General features: G+C 29.2%; 2 protein-coding genes across 3 annotated transcripts in view; both read left to right on the top strand.

Annotated features, from left to right (window-relative positions):
• Positions 1-18,502, top strand: part of LOC111026605 (cyclic nucleotide-gated cation channel alpha-3) — a 112,305-nt gene that overhangs the window by 27,749 nt on the left and 66,054 nt on the right. The window contains exon 2 of one of the 2 annotated variants that reach the window (XM_022304708.1): positions 5,348-5,443. The exons of the other annotated variant lie outside the window; for it this stretch is intronic. The gene's annotated coding sequence lies outside the window, so the exon portion shown is untranslated. The remainder of the gene's footprint in view (positions 1-5,347; positions 5,444-18,502) is intronic. 2 annotated transcript variants of the gene reach the window in all.
• LOC111026607 lies at positions 16,676-17,857 on the top strand. Its single transcript, XM_022304711.1, has 6 exons — positions 16,676-16,750; positions 16,817-16,874; positions 17,132-17,208; positions 17,272-17,369; positions 17,438-17,685; positions 17,778-17,857. Exons 1-6 carry the CDS (start codon positions 16,676-16,678, stop codon positions 17,855-17,857), a joined length of 636 nt encoding a protein of 211 aa, XP_022160403.1.

The following is an 18,502-nucleotide window of genomic DNA, read 5'->3' as shown; positions in this document are numbered from 1 at the left end:
TATAGATCAAAGTAGCTTTTGTTATACTCACAGTATTATTGTTCACAGCTTAGCTGTTATAAGTAAATTAACTCAATTATTTACTAATTAATAAAATTTATAAAATTTAAAATTACAAACATTAATTATAGATTCTTTACAAAACTTCAAGGGAGATATATTGTTATTATATTGGACCGATTGAGCTAATGAAATATAGTAGCATCGGGGATGTGCAACATCGAATGTTAAAACTTTGGATATGGGTGGTTTAACCTCTCTAATCCAGCGGTTCTCAAACTATGGTACACGTATCACTAGTGGTATGCCGAAGACTACATGACGGTACGTGAAAGGCTACAAAGTGGTAGAACGAAGAGTAAACAAATGAATATTTTTAATTGTGTTTGAACATACAAACAGATATAAGTGTTGAGCAACAATTTAATAATAGACAAGAGTGGTAAGCGAAAAAAAGTTTGAGAACAGCTCCTCTAATCTATCCACTGTTTGAGATAAAATTACCGTTATAGGAGGCTATGGTAAACTACAACTACATGTAATGTTTCTGTACTTTATAAAAAATACGATTCTGCTTGTTGAAAGTCCAAAGTGCACAAGGTTGACTGGTAAGCTTAAAAAAATAATGTTACTATTGATCAAAACACATTTTTGATTGGCAGATCGAGTATGTATGTATATGAATACAACACGAAAATGTAATTTTTCAAATGTATTCATTAACTTATGACAATATAATAATTTTTTAACAATTTTTAAACGCGAGATAGTATTGTATTACAAAATCATCGAGTCGAAAATCATTTGTATGAAAATAACTATATTATTCTTTAAACGGTCTAAATTTATTTTAACTGGATTTACATTCATTACTTTTCGTATAAAATTGTGTAGGTACTTTTTCTATACTTGATAGTATAACTAGAATTTATGGCTATAGATTATATTTCTTATCTTAAAGTCTTGTGGTATTTATTATCAATGTACAGAACACTGTCTAACTACGCTCCTTGAATTATCAAATGTACTTGGTTTTGCCCAGATTGGAATCCAATCTAATACAATGAAATCGTATTCACTAGATTCATTTATAATATATTGTGTACTTATATGTGTATGATACTTATACTGATACTGATATAATCACATAAATGACTCTGCGGGTTCAACATATTAATAATACTTAGATTATCCCCTTATCACACTTATTCTCATCCAATATTTATTATTTTGGTAGATATGCAACTCAAAATTTATAAAATGCTGTTTTCAACCAATTAACTGTTTCGGTTGTCATCAATACCTATATTTTATTTGCTTGTAGAAATCGTTGGTTAAAAATTCCAAATTCATTTTTATTTCACTACATCGGTGTTGCTGCTCGACTTAAAAATGTTCTCCATTACACCAACACCATCGTTGTCTGTCTAGCTAAACTTAAACTTAATTCTTTATACTTGTAGTTTTCACACACCCACGAGTTATTTTGGTCTCGTGTGTTGGCCTCAAACTATGTTTCCTTCGTTTGGTTGCTACTAAACCCCACCGGAATACTTTTTTAAGTCACCAACTTTTTATTTTCATTTTTCATTCCCTTTCATAATTCTATTTTTCTCATCTGACACTTCTCTCGATCTATCTTGTATTGTATTCCAATAATGTTCTCAGCCATTTGATATTTATTTTTTATATTCTTTTTATTATAATCACACACACACAAACACACACACACACACGCACGCACGTCGTTTCTATCGCTCCTAAGCTATTTTTCATTTACTGCATCAACTAAGATACAGAATATTTGTTTTTAGTCATGCCTCACTAATCTGCAATTTATGCTATATCTTCCCTTTATATAACCTTGTGTATTTATTTCTATATTTTCAATAAATTATTTTAAAGTTCTGCTTACTTCAATAATTTTGAAACAAATAATTTCACGATGTTATACAATTTTATATTATTATAAATATTAGTAAACTAAAGTTGTATGTAATAATTATATTTATAATTATCTAAATAATATAATTTAATAACTATTTTTACAATCGATTATTTACAAAAAGCATAAAATAGTATAAATATTATTAATTATTTTTAATTTATGTTTTGCAATGCACAAGGTATTAATATTACAATTATATAGTATTTTATGGTGTTTATTGTGTAAATCAATTATAACATCCAACTTATGTAATACCTATAATTTAAGTAACGTTTCATAATAAATTATTAAAAATTTTAAAATTTTAATTAATTTATTAATTGTTTCAAAATCTACCTTTTGATATTAAATGGCATGAATCATTGTAATTGTTAAGTATAATAGTTAATTATGATCAATTTTTAATAGACTAAACAAATGTAATTACATCCAAAACACCGTTTTTATAAATACTGCTAATTATAATATTTATAACTGTTTTGTTTTTATTGCAAGAGACATTATTTCAGTACCAGTAGGTCGATGCACTTAATATGAATTTATGGTAAATAACCGACACACTACACTTTAGTCAAGTGACTTAAAGAGTGTCAATTATTTTTGTATGGGGAGCAAAATGAATACATTTTATAATTTGTATCTATACCAGTACCACACTTCAATATACTTTAACGTTGTATAATATCATGCATATTTTGAATTATTATAAATCACTTAAAAACACGTAAGGATAACTTTGCTGATTGCCAATTTATAATAATAAACATGAGTAATTGGAATATTTATATTATATTAAATATATAACAGATACAAATTTGATAAACACAGTTTCAAATTATAATATAAATAACTGATTAAAAAATAAAAGTTATTAAAATCACTTACCGCTTTAAATGAGGCTATCAATAAATAAAAACCAAAACTAATTATGTTATAGTGTTGTTAAGATAATAATGTATTTTCTAAGGTAAAAAATATACATTTAATCTATATTTTTACTTGTATTTTCCCATCTTTTCGAAAAACCCGACGCATGTATCTAAATAATATATAATATTGTTTTTTTGTAACTAAAAAAAATACCATATTAAGCTAATTATTTTTCATCGATATATTAAGTACTATCCATAAAATATTATGTTGATTGTCTACGTTAACCACATTTTATCGCTTCATAACTGTTATTATTATTTTTGTACATCAGATACACGCTACAGTGGTACATCAATGTTATTAGTACATCCATATTATTATGGTACACACTCGTACAAAACGTATGCTTATAATATTATATTACCGTACGTGCAGGCAGAAGATACGGGAGAGGGTGCGTATTACTAATTCAAAAGGAAAATACTCAAATGCCCCAGTCGACACTCATAATAATATTATACCGTGTACAGCATATATTATAAACCAGTGCGGCGGACGTCCGGGTTATTATAATTATATTTTTTGTCGGGTAAATATCTACGTCAAGTGTTCGCTCGTCGCATTGTTATCACAGCGTAGAGATAACGGCACATGTATTTTTGGGAAATTACGAACACACACACACACACACACAAACATGAAATTAATTAGTCTCGGGGAGGCCCCTGCTGTATAGTGATTGCGTGTGCTCGTGTGAGCTGGACGGTGGTCCGTTTATTATTATGGTGCGGTGTGCGGGGCGAGGAGTGGCGGCGGCGGCGACGACGACGACAACGACGACGACGACGAAACGAAATCGATAATAACCCTTCAGACATACTGCGGTGTGGCGAAGACTACTCTCTCGGAAGACGACCCCGTTTACCCGAACTTCTCGCCAGTCACCACGTAGGTACCTATGCAATACACACACACACACACCACACACACACTCACATACACCCACCCACACCATTTGTCCAATCCTTTCGAGGACACTCGCCGCTACCATATGTACACGAAACGTTTTGTATTCAAAACGTGTCTAATATAATAATATTATACGTCGTATATGAAGGTACTCGCGACGTAGACAGCCAGTGTTGTAGACGAGCGGCGGTGTGGTTTTGTGGTTTTTCTCGTTTCAGACTCGCGCGTGTACTACCGTCATCGTATTTTCTTCTCTCTCTGGTGGTCGATTCAGACGGTAATAATAACAATAATAATAATAATAATAATAACAAGGAGTAGAAGAAAACTAGGACCGGAAATTCGTGTTCGCGTGTGTGAGTGGTTCGTCGGGTGCAGTCTTGCAATAATAAATGTAAATAAAACCAACGAACCGAAGAGCGTTGTGTGCGAGCCTGTAAAATTACTATTTCTCGCAAACTCGGATAAAGGTTAAAGGGTTTGTTAACGTTGTATAAGCGCGTGTTTGTCGTATTAATGGAAGGTTACTTTCAGGTTTATAATTTGCACGGAGAGGAGAATTATTGTGAGAGCAAGGTTTTCAAACGGTATTAGAATTTATGAGAAAGGCATTTTAGACATCGACGTTTCTTCCTCTATACACTGAGTGAATATAGTACCTGATTATACATATTTTGTGTACCAGGGCTGTTTACCTAGCCGACATTTCTACATAACCGCAAACGAAAATGACAGGTAACAGGTAATAGACGCTTGCAATTTGTTTCGCGTCAATCTGCCAATCTTACCATAATATTTTTTGGTGAATATTGTGTGGGTTTATTCGGGTCGCCTACAACAATCGATAGTTCTTGAACGAATGCACAATGTATACAAATAATGCGTGTGTATAATGTATATATATATATATGTGTGTGTGTGTAAATTATATACAAGAATGTAACCTTATCCATTTAAATTTAACGTCCTGGTACTGATCGTTATTCAATTTTGGTTTGTTATAAGATTTGCGCACGTTTCAAGAAGCCCATTTGTCTTCAACCACTGCAGGAATTTAACTATTAGAAGACAAATATGATATGTTATGTCATAATGACAAATATTTGTACAACAAAAATGCATAATAATATATGATGATATCTTTTTAAATTGAAAACTCAAATTGTATCGCTGAAAATTATGTTCTCCAACGTTGGGTTCGATGTGTTGAAATCTCACCGGAATCATTTGTAAAGTTTTGGGCGAAACTTAAATAGTTTAATTACTATGATATATACCTACTATTAACGCACCGCAATTCGTGCTGCCATTTAAAACGTAACTATAATTTATATTCGCGTACAAATCAAAGACGAATTAAGTTCGGCTGACCATTTAATTTCACACTTGGTGTTGGATTAGGTATTTGGATGGTTACTCGTTTATATGTGATGTTTAGATTGACGGAAATTTATGACATAACTCTTATACTACCCCAGCGAGTCTTAAAAATAAAAATAAAAATATTTTATATCATGGTAAACGAAAGATTGACAGGTCAATGAAATCTTTTTACAGAGCACTGCTGATGTTCACACCAAAGCGTCAAAAATACGTTTAAACTTTAAACTCGTCAACCAAGTTTACTCATGTAAAACGTGGCCGAGATAAAAGGTACTCACAAAATATAAATAATGACTATAAGCAATAGTTATTTCAATGATGTGTTATTACAACAACATTAACGTTTCAATTTCCGTATTTTTTATTTTTTTTTTCATTTAAAACGAATTTTCTAAAACTGAAATAAAAGAATAACTCTTATCTCAAAACGAATATTTATAATAGTTATTTTCGTACAGAGAGTACAATTTTTATTATATTTTAATTATTACATTGAACTATTTGGTTATCATAATATAAACTGCATGTAAATACCTTTTATTTACTTTCAAAGTGTAGAATTTAAGCATTTTTACTGCTCAAAAAATGTCATCGGAAAAAAAAGCACATCACAGTATAACCAATCGCCACTTGATTATTTACAAGAATCTTTTAATTTGAATATTGAACCAGCCATATATGGGTGCACAATAATTAACAATTAACTGAAATTATATACATTATACAAGTTCTCAAGAGCTGAAATTTCGCTACATATTTTAGTAGCTCCAGGTAAATATTTTAAAGGTAATAAATCCGAATATTCTGAAGAAAAAAAACATTGAAAAATGCAAAGACTCGCGTCACGACATACCTACTAAATTGTTCGTAAAACTTTTGGGGATTGTATCTTGGTATGCAGTATTTATATTATCTTTGGGTTTGGTTCTTTTCCCCTATATTCGTTCACGTAAAATAACTTAATAATATCACACACGTGCACACGTTTCGAAGTAACACAAGGTGCGTACTATTGAATGAATAAATGATAGCCACAGTCGTGACTGAATACTGCCCGCTGATGGAAAATCCATACACGATGCCCTGTAATATTACGATAATTTATGTAGTGGCGTACGATACATGAGAACACGCTGAAGTCGTTTACTTATAACTTACATATACCTACTTTGTAATGTTGATAATTCTAAACTCAAGAAAAAACCAATTTTTTCTGTATATTATAGTGAAAATATGATTACGACATTTGGGGAGCGTTGTTACGATATTGAGTGTTCTATAGAAAGCGTTTGATGACCTAACCGTAATCTAAGCACTTCCGGTTCCGGTACACCGGCTACTCAAATGCAGTCCGAACTGATCAAGCGACGTTTTTTTACCCAAAACGTGCCCCTGCAGTACCTTTGAAACTACGCATATATTGGTTATGGTTATAATAAGTTAATTTTATTCATCGAAAATTGGTTAGCTTAGTAAAACGATTGGGTATTTCTACTATCAGTATAATGTGGCTTAACTATAATAAGGTAGCTCCACATTTAATATTACATTTCAATTTGGGTGATAGAATCTATAAAGTTCAAAGTAGTGTATATAACAACTTCACAGTTCATAGAAAATAATATTCATCAAAATATAAATATCAAAAACTAAAAAATAAGTAATAACCTATATAAATGTAGTTAATATACATTGACTTTTACACAATATGTATACCCCTCTGGGTGTATTTATCACACTTTCTTGTATCTTTATAGGTGTGGAAATTGATTTATAATATTAATATCACTTTCAACGTCATTGGAAAATTGACCTTTGATAATATTGTTATCCACATACTTTAATATGCCAATCACTGTGGTATTTACATTATGTACAATATACATATAATAAAGGTATGTAGGTAGTGCTTATATTATAGGTTATGCACTGCAAAAATGATAATACCTATTATCGATTTTTTAATTCACTAATTTAGTATAACAGAGAATTCACGGATTCAAAAATTTAAAAACTGTGTGTGTAAACGAAATGCGCATTGCGTTTATTCGAATCTGCACATAAACGTTAGAACTATAATATAATTATTACGTGTTGACAAAGTTAACCGTTTATTATTATGACTCTGTGCTCCGTGGTGTGTAGTACAAAGTTGGTCGATGAATTTCAAACCAACTTGAAAGGCAGATGCAGGTTTTCATTAGCTCAAATGAATGTACCTCATATATTATTAATCGTGAACGTTTACACAATACGAATGTGACATTGGCAATTATTGGAAATTGTTAACAGGGCTCTTATACCATTTGAATTTAATAATCGAATACTGCAATCATAGACGGAAATAGAGTTTTAGATTTGGGGAGGGAGAACTGGAGGCCTTCTATACAATAATATTGAATAAGTTTAATAAAAAAATTAAGTATTATTTGAAGGAGCTTTTAACATTTTTTCAGGTACAGGGATTTAGCCTTTACCTATTCAGCATAATAATTCTAATAATATTTTATAAGTCATAAAACTTCTTAAAAATATCATTGAACTTAGGTACTGACCTATGTCTATAACCTATTTTCCTTATAACAGATAAATTTAAATAAAGAGATCTAAATAAATCTAATTATATAAAAGAGTGAATTAATAATAAATAAATTGTTAAACATTATTGTTGATTGTGTTACAATGTTGAGGTTTGGTGATATTTTGTTGTCTGTTAATCGTTTTAAATTTCTATAATTGAAATGTTTCGTATTCCGTATTCCCGTCATTCAGTTCGATTTTCAATCGTATTTTGATGTACATAACGTTTTTTAAGCCTCCGGTGTATGAAATTTTTAAACACAATATTATTGTAAACGCAAACAAGAGGCGTGAAAAGTATATCCTATGATGTAATTGCTCGTGAATGGATATAATATAATTGTATATTTCAACATAAAATAATTTCATAACAAACGAAGGAAAATTAAAAACGAATAAATAACTTATGTAAGGTGTTTCTAAACTTTTTTTAAAAAAATTAGTAATTATTTTTTCAAGCATTCTAAAATCGTAAAGTAGGTACCTACGTTTCTTTTTCGAAATGTAAGTTTAGATTGGTATTTTTATTATTATAGCTCTGCGCAGATCGATGAACTCGACCAAAGCACATTCAAACTTGAAAGTATATTATTGTAATGAATAAAAGTTTTTTATTTTACATGTTTTGAATTGCGTTATTGCTAAACTTATATATTATAGGTACCTATACCGGAAACTAAACTAGTAATACTATCTTGTTTGTGTGGACTTGCCGTAAAATAATTCTGTAGAGGATAAAGTTATCGTTAAAAAAATAAAAAAATAAATAAAAGAATTCAAAGAAATCCTATTATTGTGCGTATAATTGTATACGCGTATTACGGATAGCATTAAATAACATGTTTATACTTTTACAGAATAGTTTCTATACAACAATTTAGTTTGTATTGAGCATTGCAAACTATAATATTATTACTTATCTACTTGCTGGCTGGCTGCAGTTGCAATTATCGTAACGGATTTATGGTGACATTTCTGATACACAGTATAATACATTATATTGTGAAACATACAGCTGCATGAACTACAGTCTACAATGGTATATGTATATTAGTATGTAAAATTTTATATGAAATCATAAATACATAGTATGTGTTTTCGCATAATATACGGCTATAGATATAGTGTAAATTACGAGTAACTTCTAAAAAACAAATGTCAAAAACATTGTTGTGGTCTTTAAATTGATCGCTCAATGCGAAAAAACATTTAAAAAGGATTAGTCTGTCGAGCCCTTCGAGACTGAAAATAATAGATTTAACAGGATTACCAAAAGTAAAAATGTTATGAATTTTAAGCCACAACTCACATATTGTCGGTTGAACGAATCAATTTTTTTCAAAAATAAAAAAAATACATGATTTTTAATTGATCGATGGTTTGAGATTATGATTGAAGCGATGATTGTATTGATTTTACAAGAAATTCTACTGTTTATACATCTATAGATTAATTCATTGGTGTTTAACGACTACTCATTTACCACTTTTTCAGCAAGTTTGAGAAACGAAGTTAAGTTAATATAAAAAAACGTGAGATTAATCTTATAGTTATAAAAAAATGAATCACTGTTAGTTAAATGCAGTTTAACTATAGATTCTGAACTTATAGAGATGGTGGTATTGATTTTACAACAATAATTTGTTTTATTTTTTGTGTCTTTTTATTATAATTGCCACATATTATGTTGCTCTTATACGCATAAATTAAAATGTATTTAAAGTGCATATTGTCCAAGAATCACAAATATTTACAAATTATTTTGGATAGTTAAAAAAATGTAGACATATATTTATTTATGTACAGCTAAAGTTTGAAAATAATAAAAAGTTCATCGTTCTCTCTAAAACACAAAAATATATAAAATATTTATGCTCGTTTTTCTTTTTACACATTTGATGTTCAAATTGCGTTGACAAACTTGGTTATTCAAACGTATAATAACGATTTTAGTTATTTTGCTGTAGCCCAAAAATATTATTCATGGGAACTTGAAACTTTTACTTACCTATATTATATATTTTACTATACATAATGATATTTTAGAAATATTTAAACTAATATCAAGCTATTGCTTATTTTCACCGCGGACCTATATTCTCGCCGTTCTTCAGTAAGCCAGTAAAGACTCAAAAGTCTATAACAATAATATTATATGACATCAATATCTAGGTACTGTGACGCAGCATTGACACGGTCTGTTCTGATTAGTGGTCTTGGTAGTGAACGGAAGCGACACGATATTTATGTTTATTAAACGATTTACCAAGTCTCTCTGTTTAATGGTTATACTATATACATATATTGAAACAAGGGTTAAACACAGGCATACTATAATACTATAATATTATAATCACGAAAGATTAAAATCAATTATATATGTATATGTATAAGTTATACATGTCACAAAATGATGTGTCTTATCCAGAATAATAAGACACACCCGACCTGTAATTTGGAGGATCGAATGACGTGAAAAGAAAATCCAACACATGAATCGTCCGATATCTAACTGGCCCATGATGGCAGTCATGTGACACCTCCAGGATCTCCCCCCGTCATAGGTAGACGCGCAGGATACTGAATCAGTATCGGCTGTCGTGGACTGACAGTCGTAGAGAAAAATATTATATATATATATATATATTGGTCGGCGGTAGACGTTCGATAACAAACGACTACAATCCAGGACCGTATCAACTATTGTAATATAATATAATAAATGCAATTTTTCGGAAAATGACCTAGATATTTGTGAAAGGTGAAGGCTGACGCTCTTGTTTTTCGTATGCAATGATTTATCGTTGAATTAAAATTCAACTCGTCCATAATTATAGTGACCTACTCAATGACGAGGTACACTCGATGCTCAGTGTACATCCAAACTGTTTTCTACTAGCCCGCTTCTTTTCTTTTACTAGCCCTTTGAATCTCTACTTCGAATTAAAATAATGAAAACACTTAATCATTATTTTCGTTTTTAAAAGCAATACTTTGTATTCTACATCATTAACCAAAAAAATAACATCTATTATAATATGTGGAAATTATTTTAACGTTTTATTTATTCAGAATTTGAATGTCTACATTTAATAATTCGGAATATTAATATTGTATTGTTTGGGAACACAATAAAACGTAATTAATAATACTATTTCGTATCTTGTACTGTTGCAGAAATTTTAAACTAATTATTTCGTTTATACATAAATTAATTTGAAAATAGAACGATAACGATGGGTACGAGAAACCAGCTAGTTGTAAAAAAAGGGTAGTTTTGATACAAAATTAAATTAAGGGTTAAAATGACCAATACGCACGCTGAACTGACGTCATTGCAGTATTGAAAGTATATCTTAGGGATTATAGACAAAATTGATGGCACAGTCGTAGCCGTGGACTTTATGAATAGCTGACATTTATTTTTTTTTTTCGTAGATTTATGTTATGATCCAAGTAATCCCCGTCCATAATAGTGGATTAGTCGAAATTGAATTAACACTCAGTCCGAAATCCTTTTTACGTTTGTTATAGTACATCATTTAATATAAAATATATTATCAAAAGGTAATTTCATAATAAATATAGCTAAAATATTTGTAATTGCTTGTGTAATGTAATTTTTAATTAATATTTTTATCTCTTTTTATTTCGTCATTAGAGAAGTGGAATGATACAATATAGAGATCAATTTGAATTTTGAAAATATACAATCAAAAATGTATTTGTTTATATTATAAGCTTTCGTTCTAAATTGGAAGGTATACCTATCTAGATAATAGCAATACATGCCAGTCAATAAAAAACAATGAAAATAACATTATTATAATCCCTGTGTTTCCTGTACGTATGATACGGTTACTTTGCTGTTTCATACCAATTTCCTGCTACAAAAAAATATATATATATATATAACTTGCCAGACTTTTTGTCTACTCAACGACCTATATAAGGGTCGTAATGCGTTAACCTTTATACGCGTTCTTCCATAGTTATGATAAAAAATATACAAAATAAAACACCAGAATCTCAGCTTTATAATAGTATCGTATAGCAACTCCTGCAATGTCATAATATCATTTGAATACGCTTCGCGTATGAACGGTTTTAGCGAAATCGCACCGACACCGTTCACGAATAATAATATATTATTACACTTTGGTGACGTATTTTGCAAACTATATGTATATAATATAATATTAGACGTAGCAATATTATATACATGCATAGGTGGTATTAATAACATCAACTCTCACGCATGACGTTTTCTAGTGCCGAGAATATTGATCTATACATAATATATATATATATAACACTATATTTTATTAAAACGACATTCTCTGTACGTAGACTGCGCACGGAACATTATTCGGACCTTTAGTTTAATCCATTTTGCACGTGTCATCGTCGTTTTTTGCGCCTGCAGAAATAAATTATTTTTCAGTCCGTACGAGCGCAGTGTGACGTAATTTTAGATTTTACACCCCCTTACAAACATTTTATTTAAAATTGTATAAATTATTGTGTTACCAAATAACAATAATATGTAAAATATTGTATTATATCCACTAATGTACAAGTTATGCTTATTTACAGACAATCTTAGATTGCACTATTAATCATTTCGCTGCGCGTGTAAGTCATTCCAACGGACCAACAACATTTCAACGTTGATAAATGACCTAGATTCAACTAACTCCTGAAGTTGTAATATACAGAAATATTAAAATTGTATATTATTATATTATGCAGTGGGACGTTTGGATTACTATTCTTACAAGTGTGCAGTTTAAGCGAGAACGTTTAGAACTATAATATAATAATATGTGTCAGTGTCGTGAAACGCAAATGGGATGGTTTGATCTGTGTCACGTCACTGTCGGTCATTTTAATACAGAAAATATGATATTGTACCTATATCTCTATGACCGGATATTTTAAACGAAAAAAAAAAATGAAATCATAAAACACGAACGGTACGAATATCAGATTAAAACTAAAATGATTTCTATAGTAAATACGAACGTAGATGTAAAACTATTTTGGTTATTATTTGTTAGTTTGTTTTATATTGGCACAACCTGGGATATTTAACATAATAATATGTAGTTTAACTTGAGTATCCCGATCTGACTGGTTTCGAAATGTTAAAAATGAATAAAACATGTTATTTTGGGTATCTATTATTGTCACCACTATAAACGGTTATAATAAAAATAATAAAAAAGAAAAATGCCAGTGTTTTTTGTGCAAATGCGAGTGTGGCATGGTGTTTGGCCTCAGTCATTATAATGTGTCCTGCTGTCAACTATCGTTAGAGTCGATACTTCCAGGATGGGTGACCACCCGGGTTTTTAGTGAAAAATTCAAATTCTCGCCCTATATCGGACCCCCCCCCCCAAAAAAAAAAAAAACAGAAAATCTGTTCACATTTAATTTAATTTGCTTTTATTAATTTATTTTTATTGATATATTATGTAAGTACGTACATATCGTAGTCGTGCATGCCGTGTTGGTGTATACATATATTGTAGACATGTCTCATTCGTATTTAATATAAGGTTTGTAAATGTTTTAATAATACACTTATTTTGGTTTTATAATAGTTGTTTAATGATTAAAATATAATGTAAGAATTAAAAGATTTTGGGAAATTAGAATTATTAATTGTGAGCTAGACCCATAATATCGGGTAACTATGATAATTTATCCGAACTAATTAGGTACACGAACATATTCGGTATGAGAAAGTTGAAAGATAATTGAAAACCCATAAAAACATAGATTGGTACATTAAACGATACTAATATACCTATTACCCAAGTAGAATTATAAACATGGCTAATTTTTTCAAAAACAATAATAGTACAGTTTTATATAGATAAGATTAGATAACTACTATTTTGAAATAAAAAAACAAATTGTAAATTGGTACTTAAGTAACCTAAGAATTATTTTTAATTATTTAATTAAATGTTAAAACATAACATATAATTATTGGAAAGTAATATGAATCATTCTCTTTTCGTAATGCCACCTGGATAATGTAAAATATAAAATATTGTACCTGGTATACAAAACACCTATGCATTATTCTACCTAATTTCTAACCTATCTGCGTTACACGATGCATTATTACTACCAGAAAAAGACTGATTTTAATACTTTGGATAAAAACGTTGATTTTATCGTCATAGTCTTTGAAAGGGGAAACTTTGGTTGGGTATTTAACCAGGTGTTTTTTTTTTAAATATATATAACTACTGTGGTAGAATATAGTCGTTTTGGCGTTTGTAGGCTAAAAGAATCTTGAATGAAAAATGACCTGCACACCGAACGTTTAACTTTATCCAGAAAACGGTTTGGTCATTAGCCGTTTTGTCTACATCATTTACTCGAAGCCATTCGAGCTTTTGATTAATTTTCAAGTAGGTTCTGGTGGCTTTAAAAGGATCCCCGTCACCCATTTTGTCGTCGTCGTCGTCATCGTCATCGTTGCCACCGCCACCGCCACCATCGCAACCGCTAACGTTCACCTACACCGCAGAAGGTTTCGTCCCGTTGACGTGATTTACGAACATAATAAGAGAAATCAATACGAACCGACAAATGTGTATGCGTTATTGCCTGCGTATTGTCGACAATTGACGATGGTGGTCGACAATCATCTGCCATCATGCATTGGTGAACACGATTGTAGCGTATAATATATGATTGTTATTATGCACCAGGACAGAGACGGAACTACAGATCTATGTAATATAATATTTTCTGTTACATCAACGAACCCGTAGTGTCATTGAACTTACGACTGTGTATGTGTTTGGAGACTTCGGCGATTTTTTTGATTTTCTCAATCACCTCATATCAATTCAATTTTGATCACATAATTTTCCAAGGTTTCAGAGTGAAAAATATGTACTATATTATTTATAAAAAAAAATATAATAGGTAATAATTATTATAATAACTGAAATATGTAACTAAAAATGTTTATAATAGCTTTAAAAATCTTTATTTAAAATGGATTTACTTAAAAGAGAACATTCGTCGGTATTTTAAAAATAACAATTAAATTTAAAAAATTTTCAAATATGCATTTAACCAAAAAATTGATGAAACACTGAAATATCTATGGTATAAATATACATAAATTTAATAATAAATAACTAAAAATATAGTAACTTGTTATTCTTAATTAGGAACTTGATAAACTTATGAAATTTGTCAATAAATGCAATAATTTGTTCCGAATCATATATTAATTTCAATTATCATCTAAACTATCATAATCCTAAATAAAAATTTTAAAAACACATAGGTAATACCTCAGTTCTCCTAACTATAGAGCACTCGCCACTGCAGTGTATCATATAACATATTATCACGTTGTTAAAATAAATCAAAAATAGTTATAGAGACTGGGTTTAACAAATTAAAACATTTGAAATTTCATAACGTCAAAATCATTTCCAAAATGATTTTACACAAATACGAGTGCCTAAATTAATTTTTTAAACATAAAAAAAAAATACAAACTAAAATTGTATGTTAAAAATAATTGAACATGATGTTTTTATGAAATGAAAAAAAGAAGTTCTATGATTATCGACTCACTAATAATTATACTAATATGCAGTGTTTACATAAGACATTATTGATTGTAGAATATTTTATAATAATGAGTCGACATTTTATCATTGTATAATACACTTGAGTGAATTCCTACGGTTTACGGACGAATTCAACCATTCCGGATGAGTCAATTCTCTAAGTTTATTTTTTAGTTTACTATTTTTTTATTTTTCACAAATGTTTTAAAATATACAAAAACAAAACTTATGTCGTATTTTCAATCTAAAACAAATTAAAATAATATTAATATATTCTTTGAATTTTACAATCTTAACTGACAAAAATTAACCTAAATTGTGATCATCCCTGTGCGTCAAATTTACTTATACAATTAATTAGTTTATTTGCTATTTATCTTTGTAATGTGTATGTTAATAAGATTAGCTGGTTTTTGTAATCGTTACAATAATTTATAAAACTACATCAATAATGGTTTAAGATTAGAGAAATTATATTCTAAGCTTAAAATGTGCAACATTGTGGTTTGGGGCTTGGGCTTCTAAACTAATATATTGATTAGTTTAAGAAAATTATGGCTGGCAGCCTAATAGTCACAGTTACAAATTGTATTGAAAGTTATCCTCGATATTTCTATAATATATCTATTAGCCGGCGTGGTATATAGGCAATTTCGGTACATTGACGTATAAATTACTTTCAAACGGTATTCCACGGTATTTTTGGAAGGATAATGGCAACTATATATTTTCGTTGTGACAAATTAAGTCACGTCAACTTTTCCCATGGACACACGCAACTACTGTTTAATACTGAATGACGTTAAATTCGTGGATTTCAAATAGTGAGACAATAGAGAGGCAGTTTTTATATTTAATGGTTTGAAATAAAAATAAATTACTTAATAAGGCGCCAATCCAATTTCTATTATGTTGGCTTTATCAGTTATTTAACATAAAAAAAACGAATTGAAATATTTTATCGAATGATTATTCTTTATGTATTAGGGCAAAGGTGATGAATATGTCACATAAACAAAGAAAATACTACTAGAGTCGTTACTGGAATTTAATTTATGTTGGGTAACAATGAGATGAGACAGATTTCTAAAAACTATCTTCAAATTTTACTGATTAAGTCGAATTGTAACTCAATGTTTCCATAGCGATTGTCAATAACATGTGCCATGTAATTAAGTTTTCATTGTCTTTTCATAAAATAAGACCTATTTTAAATAGGTCCTTCGGTTTATTTATAATTTTGGATATCGATTGCGGAAGCTCAACACCAATTTATTGAAGTCGATTATTTTATATTTTAGTTGAAATAATGTGGTATCTCAAAAATACCTTCGGAATTATAACCCTTCAAGTTGGTATCATTTCATTCAGTTCAGTGTTTATAGTAAGAAAGTAGTTTCTAATACATTTTACAACGACTTCAATCATGGAATTGAAAAATATTTTTCAGACTTTTGCAGTATGTATTTTACTAGTTAACGCATTGTCTCTAGATATAGAAGAACCAAGTATGAAACATTTATTTATTTCCGATAAAACAAAAATAAAACTATTTATTGACATTTCTTTAAAGCTATTTTAAAATACACTTATCTAGATAGTTCAGTTGAATATTCTTATAAATAATACTATTTAGTATACATTTTATGATATCGCTTCAGTGATGAGTAAATTTTGTCTGAGACTGTCTCCAAATACTATTACATATCCGCTTCAATAATACAATATTTTAATGAACGCTGTTATTATTATTTTTTGTTTATAGTGGCATGGATAATCATGTTTATGTTTATTTTTACTATGATCATTATATGGTCGATTGCTTTCCGTGGAGCTTTCAAAGTAAACTAAAAATGATTTAAAAAATGTTTTCATCCGTTTAATGATGGAAAAAAATCTGTTTAGGAACTACAACATTTAATTTCTATGGCTACGGTATGTTGGGCAGTTTATTTTGTACTATGGAATGTATTAGTTATTTGGTCATTTATTCAACAAAACAAGTAAGAAGTCTTTGAGTTTGCATTAAATTTAAAACGATAAAATACAGGTTACAATATTATATTGAAAGGAACATTTGTATCGGAGCTAGATGTCCAAATGCGTTATGGCTAATAAACAATTCATGGTATGAATTTAAACATAGCGCCAATGGAAAAAATAAAACAAATAATTTTAAAGGATTAGCAAAAGTTAAACCGTTAATCGAACAATTGGGAGGTTATAATGAAATAGTTAGTACATTCAATGAGACACGCATGACACCAGAAAATCAAAGAAATTTAATTTTATCCGTAATATTAATAATTGTTTATACAAGTATGTATTTTATTTTAATTTAATTATCATTTATTTTTCGTATAGTATAGTTTTAAATACAAAAACAATTTATTATTTTATCCACTTCACAGTTATATTACTATATTCATGGGCAATATTATTCAGTTATCGAAAAGAAATTCAGAGCAAGATAAATTCAGAAACACAATGAATAAAAGTTTTTTTAAAACTGCTTTTTAATATTGCAATATATTTCATCAATTTAATAAATAAATATATTATTTACTGTATTGTTGTATATGTAGATGATGAATGTTGTTTTAGTATTTGTCTGTTAAATTATAAACACGTTCAAAAGTAAAATTTAGAAGAGTTTTTATTGTTTTACTTTAAGGACGTTTTTGAAATGTAGGTAATTTTTAAAAAAAATGTCAAATTTTAGTTAATAGGTATTACTGATGAGTGTAGGGTGACTGACGGTCACCCTAATGTTAACCGTAATTTAAATTATATAACTCGTCTGTAATTAGATTTTGAATGCACTTTGTCATTGAGTAGATTAGTGTAATAACTAATAGATGTGGTAAATTTGATTTCAATAATAAATTGTTATGTTTTTCAGAATATAAAAATGGTACCATTATGAAATATATATATAATTATTCTATCTGCTCCATTTGACAAGATACAAATGAGGTGCATAATTTAGTTTGTTACTCAGTGTGTATTATTTATAAAAAAACACTCTTTGGATTTTTACTTTTATATTCGTAATAAACTAATAAATTATTTTTAATTAAATTTTCAAAAAAAAACACCGTTTTCCAAACGTGTACACGTTGTTTCGATACTTGTA

This window comes from Myzus persicae, unplaced genomic scaffold (assembly GCF_001856785.1).
Source record: "Myzus persicae strain clone G006 unplaced genomic scaffold, MPER_G0061.0, whole genome shotgun sequence".
Lineage (NCBI taxonomy): Eukaryota > Metazoa > Arthropoda > Insecta > Hemiptera > Aphididae > Myzus > Myzus persicae.
This window is presented reverse-complemented; position numbering and strand designations above follow the sequence as displayed.